The 18,098-nt window shown below is 38.6% G+C and overlaps 4 protein-coding genes and 1 long non-coding RNA gene across 8 annotated transcripts in view; 2 read left to right on the top strand and 3 right to left on the bottom strand.

Moving 5' to 3' along the window:
• Positions 1 to 464: 464 nt before the first annotated feature.
• LOC141431226 (bromodomain-containing protein homolog) lies at positions 465 to 3,766 on the bottom strand (the record flags this gene model as incomplete). The annotated part of the gene is given in 5 exon segments (XM_074092302.1): positions 465 to 566; positions 1,218 to 1,311; positions 1,922 to 2,065; positions 2,527 to 2,766; positions 3,026 to 3,766. Coding segments are annotated over 5 exon segments (1,033 nt in total), but the record flags the coding sequence as incomplete, so codon positions are not given.
• A 903-nt stretch (positions 3,767 to 4,669) lies between these two features.
• On the top strand, positions 4,670 to 12,959 carry LOC141431238 (uncharacterized). Its single transcript, XM_074092331.1, has 3 exons — positions 4,670 to 5,032; positions 5,992 to 6,231; positions 6,385 to 12,959. Exons 1-3 carry the CDS (start codon positions 4,803 to 4,805, stop codon positions 6,545 to 6,547), a joined length of 633 nt encoding a protein of 210 aa, XP_073948432.1. The 5' UTR covers positions 4,670 to 4,802; the 3' UTR covers positions 6,548 to 12,959.
• Positions 12,960 to 13,792: 833 nt separating this feature from the next.
• Positions 13,793 to 15,614, bottom strand: LOC141431241 (uncharacterized). Its single transcript, XR_012451706.1, has 2 exons — positions 15,540 to 15,614; positions 13,793 to 14,677 (listed from the first exon to the last, which is right to left on the bottom strand). It is a non-coding gene; the product is annotated as an uncharacterized lncRNA (long non-coding RNA).
• Positions 15,615 to 16,171: 557 nt separating this feature from the next.
• Positions 16,172 to 18,098, bottom strand: part of LOC141431232 (calcium release-activated calcium channel protein 1-like) — a 60,926-nt gene continuing 58,999 nt past the window's right edge. For 2 of the 4 annotated variants that reach the window (XM_074092315.1, XM_074092318.1), the window contains exon 7: positions 16,172 to 17,808. In XM_074092315.1, coding sequence (XP_073948416.1) covers positions 17,663 to 17,808 — 146 coding nt within the window. In that variant the 3' untranslated portion in view covers positions 16,172 to 17,662. The remainder of the gene's footprint in view (positions 17,809 to 18,098) is intronic. The other 2 variants (XM_074092316.1, XM_074092317.1) reach the window with 1 other exon arrangement.
• Positions 17,740 to 18,098, top strand: part of LOC141431237 (methyl-CpG-binding domain protein 4-like) — an 86,657-nt gene continuing 86,298 nt past the window's right edge. Inside the window, exon 1 of the mRNA XM_074092328.1 lies at positions 17,740 to 17,829. The gene's annotated coding sequence lies outside the window, so the exon portion shown is untranslated. The remainder of the gene's footprint in view (positions 17,830 to 18,098) is intronic.

Here is an 18,098-nt window from a genome sequence, read left to right as displayed (position 1 = left end):
AAACAAACCTATACTTTACAGATAAATATTTAATAATACCTAAAAAAAATATGGTTTTGACATGTAAAAAATTATGACTAACAAATTATGCCTAGTGCAAATTTGCGACTGATACGAGTCTCCCTTTGAATCGTGTCTACCGCAATTTCTCGTGTGTTACTAAAACCTTAAGTTATTATTATTAATTGCAATTCCGCGAATAAACGATTAAGATTTTTAGCTGACGAATATGTTCGATATAGCACCATCTATAGATGACTTGTTGAACTAGATCGCTTGCTAATCGATAATAAGCCAGTTTTCTTAAAAAGAATTGTCCATTAGGATTATTCGAAAATATTGGACACATTTTTTTTATTCAATAAAACATAACATTATGAAGAGATTGTTGAAGTTCCGTGCGATGACACTTTACCACGGCGTAAATCGCATAGGGCTAAAGTAATTAGTAGTTTAGTAGTTACCTATAGGTTCCAAGAACACGGTGTTTGCGAAGCGCACCTCAGGTATCCAGAGCGCACACACAACATGGGCCCAGGTGCCTTGGTCTGTCTGCTTGAATGCACCTAAAATACAAATTATTATATTAAATTAACTTAGAAAAATTATAAAACCTTCGCTCGACATTTTCATTTCATGATTGATTTTTTGGAGTCTTTTTGTATTTTTTATTTCAACTCCAAATTTGTTACTTTTACGGGTATCCCGTGAAACCATATCGTAAATACAAACTGAGACATGGATGCACAGAAAAACCAGAAAAGAGACCAGCACTGGGAATCGAACCCAGGTCCTCAGCATTCCGTGCTGTGTGCTATAACCCCTACACCACTGCTTGTCCAGCATGTCTCAGTTTGTACTTACGATATTTTCATTTCAAACAAATTGGAACAAGAAACTTATCTAAGAATTGTTCAGATTGCTTTCGATAAAAAAAACGAATCAAAAACCAGTCCATCCGTTTGAGAGCTATCAAAGTTAGCAGTAAAACTTTACACACGTCTTATTGCGTTGGGGGTGACAAATGACAACTGAGGCCGTATTGTCCAACACGCAGGCGCTCTAGATCGGATAAACAATCTCTTTTTACCATATTCATCAGTTTGATGGAAAGAAGTGTATTAACAATAGCTTCTGGTTTCCATAATTAATACAGCCGACAAGTGACACTGACTATTTGCTGGTGCTTATTCATTAACAATTTTACAACCTCTTACCTCCAGTATTTGGACAAAGAACGCAATTGACGAGGCGCGACGGAGATTGTAGGCATCGTCTGCACAACCACTGACCCTCTGGGATGTATGGAACCTACAACAAGAATAAAGAGATCAATAAAGTGTCAGGCGAGCTGAAAGCATGGGGCACATGTGTGGCCAAAAAGCCATTTATTTATTTTCTTGGCTCAGTCTGTAACAAGGCCCCACCAATTTATCAATAAATATTGCAGAGATTTTGCTTCAAAAAGGACTACATTTCACTGAAACAATACTTAGCAAAATCTATGAAAACATAAATAAACATGCGAGATATTGAATTAATAAATAAATTAAAAATTACATATTTTTTGAGAGTTGTACAATCACCTTTGTGTATGACATGTAATAAGACTGAAGACCTTATTCACTTTCTTGTGGAATGTGATCAGAATAAGGACATCAGAGTCAGTTATTTGGATGGTATGGGCTTGTTCAATGGAGGTGTAAATGTAATTCTCAGTCGACCGCTGAAGAAGCAACGCAAATTTACAGATTCATTGAATGGGCTTTACATTACGAAACGTGGTTTCAGTGCAAGGGAGAGTGTTATATCTGTCTGTAGTGTGGTATATTTATCTGTGGCTCCCCATGAGGCTGACATAGTCACATTTGGTGTCCTAAAGCCTCGGAAAAAATATCAGAGGAAAAAAAAAATTACTTACACCATAGCAATCCTGATGGACGGCCAAGTTGCACATATCGCAGAACAGGATGACATTAGTGTTCTGGCATTCTCCATCCATGCAGATGCAGCAGACAGCATCCTCATCTACTGTTGCAGCTGTTTGCTGCCCAGTTTGTGATGCCTAGGAAAGTATTGTTACAAATCACAGAACTCAAGAGTATATGTATTTATTATATGCAATGCATGGCAGAAGAGGTTGAATGTATGGCCAAATAGCCTAGTGGATAGCCAGACTATGCGGCTTGAGGTCCCAGATTCAAGCCCTTGTCAGGGCAGATATTTATGTGAGGAATTTTAGTTAGATACTCAATATGCCATAAAACATGTATTTATCTAAATAAGTTTATTTATCCACTGACTAGCAAAGTAGTACAAGTTTTGCTTAGTTTGGGACTAGGACGATTTCTTGTTAATTGCCCCATAATGTTTATTTATTAATATTTTTTTGTTGTTTTATCATTGTAAGAAGGCAAGAATATACATAAAAATGATTACCAATTTAATAAAATTTTGTGGCATTTAATGTTTATAACATTGACTTTTCCTATCTGGATCATAACCTCACTTGATGATACAACTCACTTGGAAGTAGGACTCCTTTTCCAATCTATCCATGAGTAGCTCCAGTGTATCAACAGATACCGGTGGCAAGCTCTGCTTGGCTCTCGTCTTGTTGATAATGCTGAGCCAGGCTGTATCTTCTTCATCAACATCATACTCTACTTCTCCATCTAGTTCTTCAGCTGATTTTTCAATGAAACGGATGTAGGCATTTGGGCGAGGTGGAGCATCTGTGACGCGTTCATTATAATCCTCAATGAGCTGTAAAATGTTATTGATTGCATATATTATGAATGCTGTGTTTTAAAACAACTTCGAACAAGAAATTAATTCTATTTTTATTTACTAATTCATATGAGGAAATTATGACTGCTTAAGATATTTATTTTTAAATTAAGTAGACATGCTATTGAATTTTATACACCTCACTTACACTTACGAAATTTACGTAAATTTCTTGTTGAGCTAGTTATTCTTTTTTTCTGGATGTCCTAATTTTATAAAAAAAAATATAGTTTACCTTAAAGCTAGCCTCTGGCAACTTGACATGCGGCTCAGGAGGAGGCTCAACAAACGGCAAGGGTTTTTCCAACTCAGAGTTCTTTTTCTCCCAATCATCAAGAGACATCATTTGCAACGGCTGGTCTATTGGAATCCTGCTAATTTTCCCATCTATCTCAAATTGGACCACTTTCTGCGCTTCAGCAAAAGTCAGGGCTTCTTTAGGCGGACTTTGCAAGGCAATATCGCCGGTCGGCACAGGGGCACGAGTGGATCTACCTTTTTTACGGTTGTTAGTAACAGCGGGAGTTGTAGGCGTAGGATTATCATGGTCGTAGTTCACCAGATGATATTGCAGTCCACATAGACTCTTATATACCTTATCGCACTTTTCTAGCGGGCATTGGTAAGGCGGAGGCCGGTTTTGTCGTAGTTTCTTACAAAATTCCAATACGTCGAAGTCCAAACCCATTTTGATTCAATAATGGTGTTTTTAGTTTAGTATGTAGATCAAATCATTTTAGCGGATACGTTAAACACAGAAGCAAAGGTACCGCGAACACTTTTTGTAAACGAAAACAAATTGCGAAACTTGACTTGATTGGGTAAAGTGAAAGGCGTAGCGGCCAAAGTGAATCAAGTTAGAAAATACAAGCCAAATGAAATGCTATGCGACCAATTCATTCAGACTTGCAGAAGACAGATACATACAATGCAATGCAAGCAAAGCGAGCAAATGCCAAAACTCTACTCTGACTCTGACAGCCAGTGCTGCCAGCTTCTAGAAACTCGAGCGCTAAACTCAAAATCAAAAGTCGCTAGAAAGAAAGCGCTAAAATTAATTCCAACAGGAGCGAGCGGAACCAGGACTGTCTGAGAGAGACCACTGGTGATCTGAAAAGTTGGGATACGAAAAAAAAAACTTAGAAGATTTCCGAATTCACTGAAATTGATATGAATATTTTTTTAAATAGCTAAAACTAGAACATAAACGAATGGAGATTTAATTAAATAAATTTAGAATTTGGTGCGCAAGCACGTTATCGCTTTCCATATAGATCTCTTAGCATTAGCACTGTATAATTCTCGTTGTCATCGAGTTCTCATAAAATGTGTCCATTAATGGTCTTAGAACTGTTTAAATTTGTATTCCAAAAGTCGCCACATAAGTCGCTAAATCATTTTTGTTGTCTAAACTTTTTTTGGTAGCTAAAGGTCCGGTCACGTGACATTTAGCGATAAAGCTGAAAATGTCGAGCTTTATCGCTGGAAAAAAAACCTCTTCAATTTCGGAAAAAACAGTTCATTCAAAATCATCTTGAAAATGGGGTCACGTGACTAGATTTATCGCTGCAAACGAGCGACTAGCGACTGCATGTGGGGGCACCCTAAGACTTAAGCAAAAGTCCATCGTTCTAGCGACAAATTTGCTAAATTGGCAACACTGCTGACAGCTAGTAAAAAAAGTGGAATATTTTCAAATTATTATTGAAGATCATATTTTTTTCAAATTAATGTTTTAATCATATTTAAAGTCCAGAATTAAATAAAAATAAAAATAAATGTGCAAAGAAAATTTATCGGGATTCTTAACAAGTTTTTTTTTTATGTTAACCGATCAGAATGTTCAAGAAAATTCTACTACAAAACAATAACACCATTTATGGTTTACGAACTGTCAAATGTTTGTTGTGAATATTCGCGTGAAGGTAAACTTGTTGGTTTGGTGTTCTCAAAAGCGATAGTGTTTCTTGTTGGCATTTGAAATCAAAATCGAACTTTGGGATCGCTACAAAATGGATTATATTTCGTTTAATAACTTCACATACGGTGACAACGACGATTACGCGCGTGAGGCACATATTATGCCTACGCCCTCGGGGGCTCCTTGGAACATGCAAGGCTTGTCGTGGGGGTCCCACTCGCCACCACAACTGGTACAGTTCAACGCTGAAGTGCCAGTGCAGCCCCGATTTACCTCCATAATGCATTGTAAACGGAAGAGTTTGGAACCAGAACCGCAAATGTAAGTTTCCTGGTTTTACTCACAAATTCTGCATACCACTTAATTTTTTTAATAATTTGTTATCATCAAATAACCTTTATAGTAAAATCTGTTTTAATGCATTCTCAGGTATTTGCCCAATTGAGTTTCCAATGGGTGCACTTTTATAACTAGGTGTTATGAGCGACTTCGTCTGCAAGGAATTCGTTTATCGCTGCTGCTGCGTGCTATAACCCCTACACCACGGATTGCTGAGGACCTGGGTTCGATTCCCAGCGCTGGTCTCTTTTTCTGGTTTTTTGTGCATCCATGTCTCAGTTTGTATTTTTGATATGGTTTCACGGGATACCCGTAAAAGTAACAAATTTGGAGTTGAAATAAAAAATACAAAAAGACTCCAAAAAACCAATCATAATTTGATTGCTTAGTAGCGTCATCTCTTGTCTGGGTGAGCGGTTGGTTCCGAAAGAGTGTGACGCCTCTCGATGAGAGCGGAACATAGATGTCGCTAGTGCTGCTGCATAAGTAGTGTAGTAGAAATAAGCAACCTGAGATATGTATGCATAGGAAAAATTTGTGTCTAGATTCCTGTCCAGCGGTGGTGTAGGTGTTATAGCACGCAGCACGGATTGCTGAGGACCTGGGTTTGATTCCCAGCGCTGGTCTCTTTTTCTGGTTTTACTGTGCATCCGTCTCAGTTTGTATTTTCGATATGGTTTCACAGGATACCCGTAAAAGTAACAAATTTGGAGTTGAAATAAAAAATACAAAAAGACTCCAATAAACCAATCATAATTTGATTGCTTAGTAGCAACATCTCTTGTCTGGGTGAGCGGTTGGTTCCGAAAGAGTGTGACGTCTCTCGATGAGAGCGGAACATAGATGTCGCTAGTGCTGCTGCATAAGTAGTGTAGTAGAAATAAGCAACCTGAGATCCATGTCTCAGTTTGTATTTTCGATATATTTTTTAATTCTTTCAGTCCAGCAAAAATACATATAACAGAAGACAAAATGGCTGCTCACCTCAATGGACTGCACCTTTCCTCGGACTATACAACACATTCGCTAGCTATAGATGAATACATGGATACCAACATGGAACCACCTGTAATGATGACTAACAATGTTAGAGAAAAATTAAAGGGACACACTATTGTGCTTTCTGAAGAGCTCAAAAAACTCAAAGAGGAACCATTGATCCCCACGTCACTTATAGAAAGGTTAGTTTTTTTAATTTTTTTTTCTTAGTACTTAACCATCAACACCGGTGTCATCATTTGAAATGTTAATATACTTTCAATTCTTCTAGGTTTTGCAATTAGATCTTGCAATTCTTTGTTAATAATAGTTCATGATTCTTTGCTTTGTTACAGATTAGAAAAACCTTGTATGTCATTAGTTGTATGGCAGCCAAAAGAAAATACAGTGGAGAAGATCATAGATAACAAAGAAGTAAACACAGAAGAGGAAGAACCAAAGAAACGAAATGGTGTGCTTGTTCCAGATATGGGAATGGGGATGGACATTGAGATGTAGTGATGTGAATATAAGAGTGTTAAAAACAGCCTGGGACATTAATAGGCTAGATATTCACCGTTAAAACAACTGGCACAACAATGAGGGTTTTCACAGAGTTGAAATATCGCTAGATGGCGTTAGGTTCGTGAGGTCCGTTTGACGTTTGCTTGCCGTTGGCTCATTCAGTTATTTTACCAATTACGATCTTCTTTTTGTCACAGGGTATAAGACGAAGGTAGAAAGAGATGGTGAATGCGATCGCAAACGTCAGCGCGTTAAACAATACGGCCTCAGAGGGGCTGCTACGAAACTTGAAAATCGAAGTTCGTATCGCACCGTCCCTTTCATTCGCGTATTAAATGACATGAGCGTCAGCGGGCGGCAAATACGAAGTTCGAATTTTGCACTTCATAGTATAGGGCCAGGTTACTAGCTGCGACTGAAATATCGTCACTACTTTTAAAAAAGCTCGTACCTCTCAATTGATAATTTTTTTGGGTGAACTTTATTGCTATTAGTACAAGGGGCAATTTTGTTGACATGCTTATTGATTTGAGATATGAGATTTTTCAAAGCAGTGACGATAATTATGTGGGCGGTTGGCGGCTGTGGTACAATCCGCCTTTAACTTTTTTTGCCCTTACTTTTGCTGACAAAGAATTTAAAATAGCCATAATTTGGCTTATTTAATACTTGAACATATATATATTACACGAAAAACTAGCCACAGCGTCAATAATTATTAATTACACTTTCCACTTCTTAAAAATGTCTATGGTATAGTTTTTTTTTCTTGCATAGAACTTTGTAGGTATAGTGTAGACAAGGCAACTGTAAAATAAGTGTTTATAAATAATCGTAGCTAATTAATAAATATTGTAATGTATAAAGAGTGCTATTAAACTCGAAAGACTTGATATTGCGTTGATTTTTCTGAAAATTGAGCGATTGAGAATTAAATTCTTGTCGAGGCGCTGATGCAGTGACTGAAATATAATATTTCCCGAAATTAGCACATAACGTTATAGTAGACGTGTGCGCCGCGCCGACCCGCCGCCGCCGCCGGCATTTTTTTGACGCCGCCGCCGCCGATCAGCGTATCGGCGTAAAATCGGCGCGAGCTCAAAATGTTTTCTATACTGAATTTCTTACTTTCGAAGCATTCTGTATTTTACTACAATGAATCATTATTAGTCATTGATTACATCGTCATCACCTCAGCCATAGGACGTCCACTGTTGGACATAGGCCTCCCCCGTAGACATCTAGTTGCTTCGGTTCGCAGCGGCTTGCATCCACCGTGAACCCGCGGCTTTAACCAAGACATCCGTCTATCTTGTTGGTGGACGTTCTGCTGGGCTTGCCGATCCGCGGTCTCCACTCGAGAACTTTTCGGCCCCAACGGTCATCTGTTCTCCGTGCTTCTGATTCAATCCCGTAGAGAAACTCCAAGCATAGCTCTCCATAGCTCGCTGAGCAACTCTGAGCCTATTTATAAGGCATATAGTGAAGCACAACGTCTCAGATCCATATGCCATCACTGGCAACACACATTGGTTAAAGACTTTCGTCTTAAGACACTGAGGAATTTTGTACGAAAAGAAGTTGCGGAGTTTCCCAAACGCTGCCAATCCGGGTTGGATTCGACGATTGACCTCCTTCTCGAAGTTGGATTTACCTAATTGGACGGTTTGTCCTAGGTATCATACGCGTCAACAACTTCAAGAACCGAATTTTCCACCAAAATAGGGATAGGCTCCACATGGACATTCGACATGACCTTTGTCTTGTCCCTGTTCATTTTGAGGCTCCACCCGTTGGGAGACTCGATTGAGGCCTTCGAGCATCGTGCTGAGTTCTTCCATCGACTTTGCCATGGCCACCACGATATCGTCGGAAAACCGAAGGTGAGTGATGTAATGTATTCGCCGTTGATATTGATGCCTAGTCCTTTCCATTCCAGAAGCTTGAAGGCGTCTTCCAAAGCGGCAGCAAACAGTGTCGCAGATATGACATCTCCCTGTCTTACACCTCTTTTCAAGGGCATCGCCTTCGAACTCTGTTCCTGTACTCGGACCGACATAGTGGCATTTTTATACAAACACTTCAACACTTCGATAGGAGAGACTCTAAAACCGCCCACGTTTCGACCGAATCAAAGGCTTTCTCGTAGCGTAGTCCACAAACGCTAGACATAGTGGCAAGTTATACTCTTCGTTCTTCTGTATGACCTGCCGCAGCGTATGAATGTGGTCTACGGTAGCCGTTTCGGAACCCGGCTTGTTCGGGTGACTGGAAGTCATCGACCCTGCTTCTTCAATAGCTATAGCTATAGGGTGTTATCGCCCTTCATGAAGAACAACAGCACAACGCTCTTGTTCCGCGCTTCTGGCGTTGTGCCTTCGAGCAAGACCGAATTAAAGAGCCTCTGAAGGACTTTAAGAGCCGGTGAACCACCCGCCTTCAGAAGCTCTGACGTAATTCCGTCCTCACCCGGCACCTTGTTGTTCTTAAGCTGTTTCAGTTCAGGGCCATCTTTATCTCGTACAGGCTGATGTCTGGGATATCTTCTGTATAGTGTTGGATCAGTTTGGCTCTTCCATGGGTCTTGAGTCGCCGCGCTCCTCGATTTCCCTCAACACTTCCGCTTTAGTGGACTAACAGCGTGGCCGCTACACTGCCATCATCTCTCTTCAACTTTGTCATTTGGCTTTGTCCAATAGACATATCTCTTACGAACACTTTAGAGCCTTTATTCCGCTCAATCGTATCTTTAACACGAGCGGTATTAAAGGTACGAATATCGTATCGCAAGGATTTCGAAATTTGTCTATTCAGCATCATCGGGAGACTGCAGTCGAAGCGAGCGTCGTTCAGCCATAAGGTTACTCATATATACATAGGGAGCCGAGAGCTTCAGAGTTCTACTGGTACGGTAAATTTAAGAGAAGAAAAAAGGTCCCGTTTAAGTCCAAAATGGGTGGACAAAATTATATTTGTCCGTGACAACTAGGCTACAACCGCTGCAAGGCGTCAATTAAAGCTTCATTGTCTATGTCTTAGCACGGAGGTCGCTACGGTTGATTTATGTTTCGTGCTTTTCTTACATTTTATCTAATTTTGTTATAAAAATTAGTCTACAAACTAAACAGTTCTATTTAAATTCTCCGCGCCGAAATCACGCCGAAAACACGCCGCCGCCGCCGATTTTTGACCGGCGCCCGCCGCCGTAGATTTTATCATCGGCGCACACGTCTACGTTATAGTTCAAATAAGAAAATGAAAAACTAGGGCCACATTTTTTCTACTCGTCACATATCTGTATGAAATTTTTATTACCGCATCAAAATCTTGTTTACCTGGGTGTAAGTAAATACACATCAAATGTGTGGATCCATCACGTGTGAATGAGGGTTTCACAGAGGCGAGATATCGCTAGATGGCGTAAGTATCGTGAGGTACGTTTGACCAGCCAATCGCAAGCAAACGTCAAACGGACCTCACAATACGAGGGGTGATCCAAAAGTAATGATAATGAGTATGAATTGCAAAACACGCGGTCAAGAAGTAAATTTATTTTGCAATGTTGTTTCCTAATAAATCTACTAATATGGCCATCTTGTTTAGAAAACACGAACTTCTTTAAAAAAAAATTTTTTTCTTGACGTCTATAAATGCATCCACTGCGGCCATTGCCTCACTATTATTAGAAAAATTATTGCCTCTAGGGTCTACTTTGAGTCGTGCAGTGATAAGTCGCTGGGGGTTAGGTCTAACGAATATAGGGAATGTTCCAGAATTTCGAGCCCTGCATCACGAATAGCTGCCATTGTAACACTGGCCTTGTGAACGGGTGCGTTGTCTCGATGAAACAGAACGCAGTTTACCCCGCCGCTTCTCTTTGATTACTTCGCGCAATCTTTGTATTTGGTCAGCTTAGTAAAAGCCCATAAGAGTGGCTCTTTTCTCACGATATTCAATCATTATTCCTCCCTTGGCATCCCTGAACGCGGATGCCATAACTTTTCTCACTGAGCTTGCGATTTAATTTCTGCAGCGTTCGAAAGATGACCACTTCTCTAGGTCATGGACTGCTGTTTGGTCTCAGGATCGAAATGATGGATCCAAAACTTGTCCATAGTCATAAATCGACGCAAAAACTTGAAATTTTTCAAGATTTGCCTTTGTAAATTCGCATCGTATTTCCTTTTTTCAACGTTTCACATTCTGGGCACCCAACGAACGGAACCTTTTTTCATGTGCAGTTGGATCAGTTAAGATCTTTTGAATACGTCCATATGAGAGCCCCGTGATCTCAACTTGATGCCTGATAATTATTCTTCTAACCGCCAAAAGAAGATTTTCGAATTTTTGAGAAATTATCTTCAATGAGGGCTATAAATTGGCGGCCTTCGCTATGTTCAGCTGTAGTAGATATTATACCCAAATAAAACTTATTGCATTAGCGTGCAATTGTAGAATATGGCAGAGCAGAATACCATAGTGTTCCCAACAAGTCGGTGAATATATCTTTCATAGTTTTTTTTTTCAAGCAGGCATATTTAGATACAGCTCTCACCTCATTTTTTTCTATTTTTGCGTAATGATTCCGCCCGCGCGTGAATAAATAGCTCCAAATCTCTAATACATATGCTATTATTATTGTTTTTTTTTTTTTTACTAAGGAATGTATGTATACAGCTACTAATGCAACTTCTTTTAATATTATTCCGGAAATATATATATTCAATTATCATTACTTTTGGATCACCCCTCGTACTAACGCCATCTAGCGATATTTCGCCTCTGTGCAATGCAAACCGTCATGGTCGTACACGTTTGATCCTTAGAAATTTTCCTGAATGAACTTCATAAGCAACTAGGTACAATATTCCTTTTGTAAAATCGGCTACAAATTTTTGTAAACTTGCTACAGTAATGACAGATTAAAACACGCCTAATTTTGACGATAATCTTTGCTCTGCCTTTGTAAACGTTGCACAGTTAAATGTATGATTAATTCCAGTTTCATTGCTAGTTTGACGCTAAAATTTAAAATATAATTGTGCTAATTGCTTTTTTTTGTGTTGATAAGTGTAAGTTTACGAAAGCTGTGACTGGGGCAGTAATATTTTTGTTTCCTACCAGTACTATTATTTGATGTTTTTTAATACTTGTTAAGGTTTTTAAAATAAGTCATAAATGCAATCAGTGTTAATTATAAATTATAGTGGATGTATGTAAGTGTTGGGGATGCGGTTTTGCTTCCCCAAATAAAGTAAATGTGCCAGCCTTAGCCTTTTTGGCCAAGATGCGTACCAAGCGAAAAACCTCTGAGATACATAGGCATGCAACGAAGTAGAATCAACACCCAAATCCTGAAATGGGTAATAGAATATTCTGGGGTCCACCCAACCTCCCTCCTACACTATATATAATATTTATAAGGTATGCTTAGAGCTTTGTCACGCTGGCAATTTACGGACGAGTTAAAAAGCGAGGCGAGCGCGCAGCGACTTCACCGCGAGCGCGCACCGAATTCGCCGCGAGCGCGTAAATATTTCGCCGTGAGCGCGCAACGAATTCGCCGCGTACTCGCCAAAAAGTCCGTGACTGTACAGTATGTCGCAGCTTTAGGCGCAACGAACTCGCTGCGCGCTCGCCTCCCTTTTAACCCGTCCACAAATCGCCAGTATGATTAGGCTCGCCATGCCAGAAAATCTCAGCAGGATGTAGGTGGCCGCGTATTTACAGTTAATCAAGGGCGTCGCCAGCCGGTGGCCCATGAGGGGGCAAGTTGATATGGAGAATGAGAAAAATATGAATTGTAGGTAAAATCGAGAGCACATGAAGCTTTTCACTTGTAGTAGGAGCCTTACATTTACGGCGATTGTAATAACTTTGGTTTGGTTGCTTTACATTTGGAAACTTTTTAGAAGCTCTAGGGCTGGGCAGCTGCCCCTCCCTGCCCCCCCGTGGCGACGCCCTTGCAGTTAATTTTACCTGATAAACTTCGCGTTAAGCTACTACAAAATTCTAAGCTCTTATGGTTTGTATTTCTTAAGAGTCGCCAGTACGCTCGCCGCTGATCGCATTTTCATACAAAAGTATGTGTAAAAGTCGTTATTGTTTTTTCCGTTACATTTTATTTTAACCAAACCTAATTATGAGCATCGTACGTATCGTAATGCCTGCTCCCATTATAGTTGCAAAGTTACGTTTTGATCTGTAGTGCTGCTTGTAAATTAGAACGAAACTACATTTGTATGAGGACGTGAGCGTGCTGGGGACTCTTAAAATATACTGATGTGAATAGCTTGTAAGTCATTAATTTAGTAATTCTGAAAGGGGATGCATGTGGTATGTAATGTTATAGTGAGGCTGATTTTATTTTGTACCGTTGAAATAAACGTGCATTTTGAATACTTTATATTGTCGGGTCCTTTGAAAGATTTTGCTTGTGGAGTTTTGTTTGAATATTTTATATTCTTAGGGACTGTTTCAGCACCTATTGATTAATTTTATCTGACGGATAAATGTGATGCCGTCTCCGTCTATTCGAACAAAACAAACAGAGCTTTTATGGAAACGCATCCTAATGTGTAATTGTATAGTAGGTTGATGTAGATAAAATTGAACTCATGACACGATCAAGATTTTTCAATGGACCCTGGTGTTTTATTTAGTTGGTGGTAGTCTATTCTCATCATTTCTTAATTCATTAGTGAAAGATTTTTTTAAAGTCTATTTAGTAGATTCTGAGATTATCCCGCACATGCAAACACAGGAAGTTTATATACCTCTTTATCATATGAATGTACCAAAGGAAAAGCTTTTATTAGGTTGATTTAACAATAAAGGTTATTACAATAAAAATAAAACAAAAAGCAGACATAATAGGTACTAAATGTTGAAAATAGCCTGAATGGCTTCGAGAAAAGTATGGTACGGCCGTGCCTTTTTTTTTCACTGTCACTCACTTCAGTGCCCCCAGATATTACAAACTATGTAATTTAAAAACTAAGCTAGATCTTAAATAAGTTTGTTAAAAAATCCTTTTAATGCAAGCTTTTTTTGCTGACTGTACTTTTTGTTGACTGTTACTTGCATTTTCATCTAAACTGCATATCCGTACCAAATTTCAAGTCGGTACTATTAACCATTGAGGAGTTACCTCCTGCGGAGACGATCTTGGCAGGGCCACCAAGATGTCACTAACAGATTTACCTTAGATGAATGATTGGTCTCGCGCGCTCGCTCGACTAGATACCGCCGGCGTACTTGTCAAATGCGGCAACAAATAGTACGCCGAAATCGGCGTACCTGAGCCCGAGGCGAGTCAGTCGCGTTGCAAACTGTGTGTAATGTGCATGTCCCGAATTTTTGTTAAATTTTGGTCATAAACCGAAGTAAAATGCCAGTTTTCGCAGTGAAACTGTTTAAAAATAATACTAAAAGAAATAAGAAGGACACTGGGATCACATACCATCAGTAAATATCGTATAATTTCGAAATTACAAAATAAAATAACATGAACCCTAAACGCCATTCTGTGTTGCCGCGTACACAAGAATCAAATTCCCCGTGGTTGAGATTTTAATAAATTGAATTTTATTGTTATCATCATTAAATGATGATAAATTTTAATAACTTATTTTATTTAAGTATCTAACGTAATTATTATATATACATAACCTAGTTCTATATTATTTAATGTTTATCTTTGTGATATTATACACTGAAGGTGTATAAATTGTTACCCGACACTATTTAATTAAGGGGTGAATGTGTCTTAAAATTAATTACGGGAAAGGAAAAATTTTTTTTTTCGTATTTCTACCCATAATCCTGAAATGTTAACTTTTTACCCGACTGCCCGAAGGAGGGTTATGTTTTTCAAGCGTATGTATGTAAGTATGTATGTATGCATGTACCTATGTATGTATATTTTGTAAAAAAATATTTTTATTTTAGTCTTAATTAACCTGTACATTATATTAGGTTTAACTATAGGTGCAACGTGTTAAGTACGCAAAACTTCTTAGTTGGTGACTCAGTCCATGAATTTTCAGTAATAATTTGTAAATATTGAATGTCCTTAAATATATATATTTTTTAATTAAAAGTGAGGCCTGATCATTGATATACCTGTCGGCGGCCGATCGTAAAATCCGCCAGATCACGAAATTCCTAGGCATATCGTGAAATGCCGCCATTTCATGAATTGGCTAAGGGACATCCGCCATATCGTTCAAAACTCACCGTTTAGCGATTTGCCTAGTGACGTTTAGGCAGATCATGAAATTCCTAGGCATATCATGAAGCGCCGCCATTTCATGATTTGGCCAGTTTAGGCAGATCATGAAATTCCTAGGCATATCATGAAACGCCGCCATATCGGTTCTGGCACTTCGCCGGCCGCTGCCGCGGCACGCTCGCTTCGCTCGCTCGGCTCGTGCGTCGTGATCACAATTAATACTAACCACTCCTCGCTTCGCTCGTCGTACCTAAATTTTTCTATATAAATAAATAACAACTAGTGAATACTTTATTTATCAACAAAATACTAACCTCTAAAATACGGGCAGACGTCCATGGTTTTTTCATATTGTGCACAGAATCCGTTTCACATAAAAAGAACGGAGCTGATGTTCAAAATCTTCTTTTGCACTCCTATTTTGAATTCAATCACTAGTTTCGGTTTAAGGATCATTTTGTTGCGACGCCGACATTTTTCACGCGCTAAACAAACACGACCGGTCAGCTGGTCACGGCCGCCATTGCATACGCAGCGCCACCAGTGGCCAAAAAAGAAACTATTTTACGATGTGCCCGGTATAGAGCTAGGAATATCGACGAATGCGTTGCTCTAATCGATCTGCCGTATTATTTCTCAGGCACATCGTGATATGCCTGGCCAACGTTTAGGCATATCATGAAATGGCGGCGTTTCACGATATGCCTAGGAATTTCGTGATCTGGCGGATTTTACGATCGGCCGCCGACATACCTACATCATACCTACCATTTTTTTAAAGAAGAAACCTACGCCTAACCTATACACAAACATATTAATACATTCACTCTGTATTACTTCTTAATTTCTAAGTATTTCCCAAGATACATTTTGTAACCAGTAACTTAATAGACCACAGAATAATTTATTTTCCCAATAATTCGGGTAACAGTGTAGCAGCTGGCAACACAATTCGTCACGCACACTAGCATCCTTGCAAATTGTCTGACACCGTTCTTACGCACACTACAATATTGAGTTGCCGCATTCACGAACGTTTTGTTTTTAGTTAGCGCGGTATCTAGTCGAGCGAGCGCGCGAGACCAATCATTCATCTAAGAGATTTACATTTACATTTACATAAGTAGGTATGCCAAATTCCAAGTCAATCCAACTACCTACTGGAAGTTAGTCGAATTTAACTTGCAAGATTTGATTACAGACAGACAGACAACGGGACAGGTGAAACTAAATAAAAGCTTGTAAAAAAGGCCCCTGCGGCATTGTGCCGAAGATGCTGGCAGCATTTCCTCGTTGAATCGCTAGGCTAATTCTTTAGGCGATGTAGCTGCCAGCTCTTCGAATTAACTACCTAGATATGTTTTCTTATATAGGTGTGTGATTTGGTCAGTTTCAGAAAAAAAAGGAAAAATTTTAATTAAAATATTTTTATTGTTCACAATATCAATAATTTTGAGTAGTTTCTCTTACAATATAAATTATCTAAATCTTATCAAACACTGCGGAATACTGATTGACAGATCAACAATTAAAACTTTAGTACTTAGAACAATGTCAAAATTAAAATAAAATTGGCGAGATTCAAATGTGATATCAACTTTGCATATTTTGTCTCGTTCTAACATTTGAGAGTGAATGAGATAAATACACTTTGTTGAGAATCGCCGTTCTTTGAGCCTACCTACTTATAAACTAAAAATAACAATATATTATTTAAGTATAAGTATATAATATTAGCTGTTACAGTCTTTGCCGTTTTGTACGGTTCGCAGTAAGTAAAATAATTAATTAAAATTAAACTAATGGAAACTGGCATTGAAAAGTTAACGTGACATTTTCTATATTCATCTCACAATTCTATTATGAGATAGGTATAGATAAAATGTATAATACTAAATCACACTTAATTTTCATACAAACTGCGGTCATATACACATACCCTTTCCACTTTTTCGGATAACTCGCAGGTAGTTTCTTTAGTTCCTTTCTTTTTATACTAATAATTCTCCTTTTTTGTACTGCCAAAGGAACTACTGTGAATAATCCACTTTTCACCTTATGTAGGTGAAACTGCGCAATATATTCATGAGTTCATTCATCAATACATAATACAGTTACAGCGGAACCTTTTCTCAATAAACGCTGTTTGGTTCTTCGAACGATTTTTTTTCTAAACAATGAAATAGTCGTAAAAACGTTCCACATTGAGCCACGATTCGACTGTGCAATCGAGTTCTTAAACTTCCGAGAAAAAATTGAATCAAAAATATCTGAACACGCTTCTATACGCAGTTAACGATAGAGTAGTGTTCACATATTTTTACTCAAAAATATAAGGGCTCCCGAAATATAAGGATGTACTTAACTACCTACCCATTTGTAATTTTGACAATTTGGTGGTAAAATGTTTACTGTATACGCTTATAGCGTTTGGCTTTGCTTAGTTTCGGGATAAGAGTTAAAACAAAATCGTATTCATATTCAATTTGGTCTAAATGGTGATATATAAATAGTTTCATGACTCCCTTACGGAAGCCCTATGTCGTAGGCATTAATTTATAAAACAAGTATTGAAAGTCAGCTCCAATTAAAAGGAAATAAGTAATAACGTTTCTCCGATATCAAGTTTTTTTAAACTAGACATTTGAGCATTCATTTTATTCTCGATGCCGTTATCTCGTGGTTTAATCGTTAAAAGTCGTAGATATATAAATTAGGGTAGGTACTCAAAAAAGTTCTAAAACGTTGAGCTGGTATTAGTAACCCAATTGAGATTAATAGTCCACAAGCGGGAGCGGGAGTGTATTTGTAATTTTCAAATTTTTAACGTGTGCACAACGAAGCCGGACTGAAATCGCTATGTTCTGTGTGATCACTTAAAACATGTTAACTTTAACAGTAGCGGTGTCGAGTTCTCGCTTCATGGTCTCCAGCTGAGCGATGTCCTGGACAGAAGACTCGCACTTCTGCACCACCAGGGAATGGTAAAAGTGGATTGCGAATGCCACGAAGACTATTAACACTGAAACATAAACATTTTCAAGTAAGTACTTTAGAATTTATATTTAGGTGCCTATACTCATGTTTATTCGCGGCTTCGCACGCTTAATACTTACCTATACCATTAGATCCAGCAAGTTGAGTTGAAATTCCCCAAAATGTTATTCGAGATTTTATCCCAATCCTATTGGAATTTCGAGATAAAAAGTAACCTACATTATGTGTTATTCCAAAAGTTCAGCTATCTATATATCAAAATTACCTACATCTAAATCCGTCCAGCCGTTTCAGCGTGAAGAAGTAACAATCATA

The sequence above is a fragment of the Choristoneura fumiferana genome, chromosome 9 (genome assembly GCF_025370935.1).
Source record: "Choristoneura fumiferana chromosome 9, NRCan_CFum_1, whole genome shotgun sequence".
NCBI classification, from domain to species: domain Eukaryota; kingdom Metazoa; phylum Arthropoda; class Insecta; order Lepidoptera; family Tortricidae; genus Choristoneura; species Choristoneura fumiferana.
This window is presented reverse-complemented; position numbering and strand designations above follow the sequence as displayed.

Coding starts and splice junctions, on each gene's coding strand:
- LOC141431238 (XM_074092331.1), top strand. CDS start 4,803: ATGGATTATATTTCGTTTAATAACTTCACATACGGTGACAACGACGAT. Junction 5,033..5,991: donor TTGGAACCAGAACCGCAAAT/GTAAGTTTCCTG, acceptor TAATTCTTTCAG/TCCAGCAAAAATACATATAA. Junction 6,232..6,384: donor CCCACGTCACTTATAGAAAG/GTTAGTTTTTTT, acceptor GCTTTGTTACAG/ATTAGAAAAACCTTGTATGT.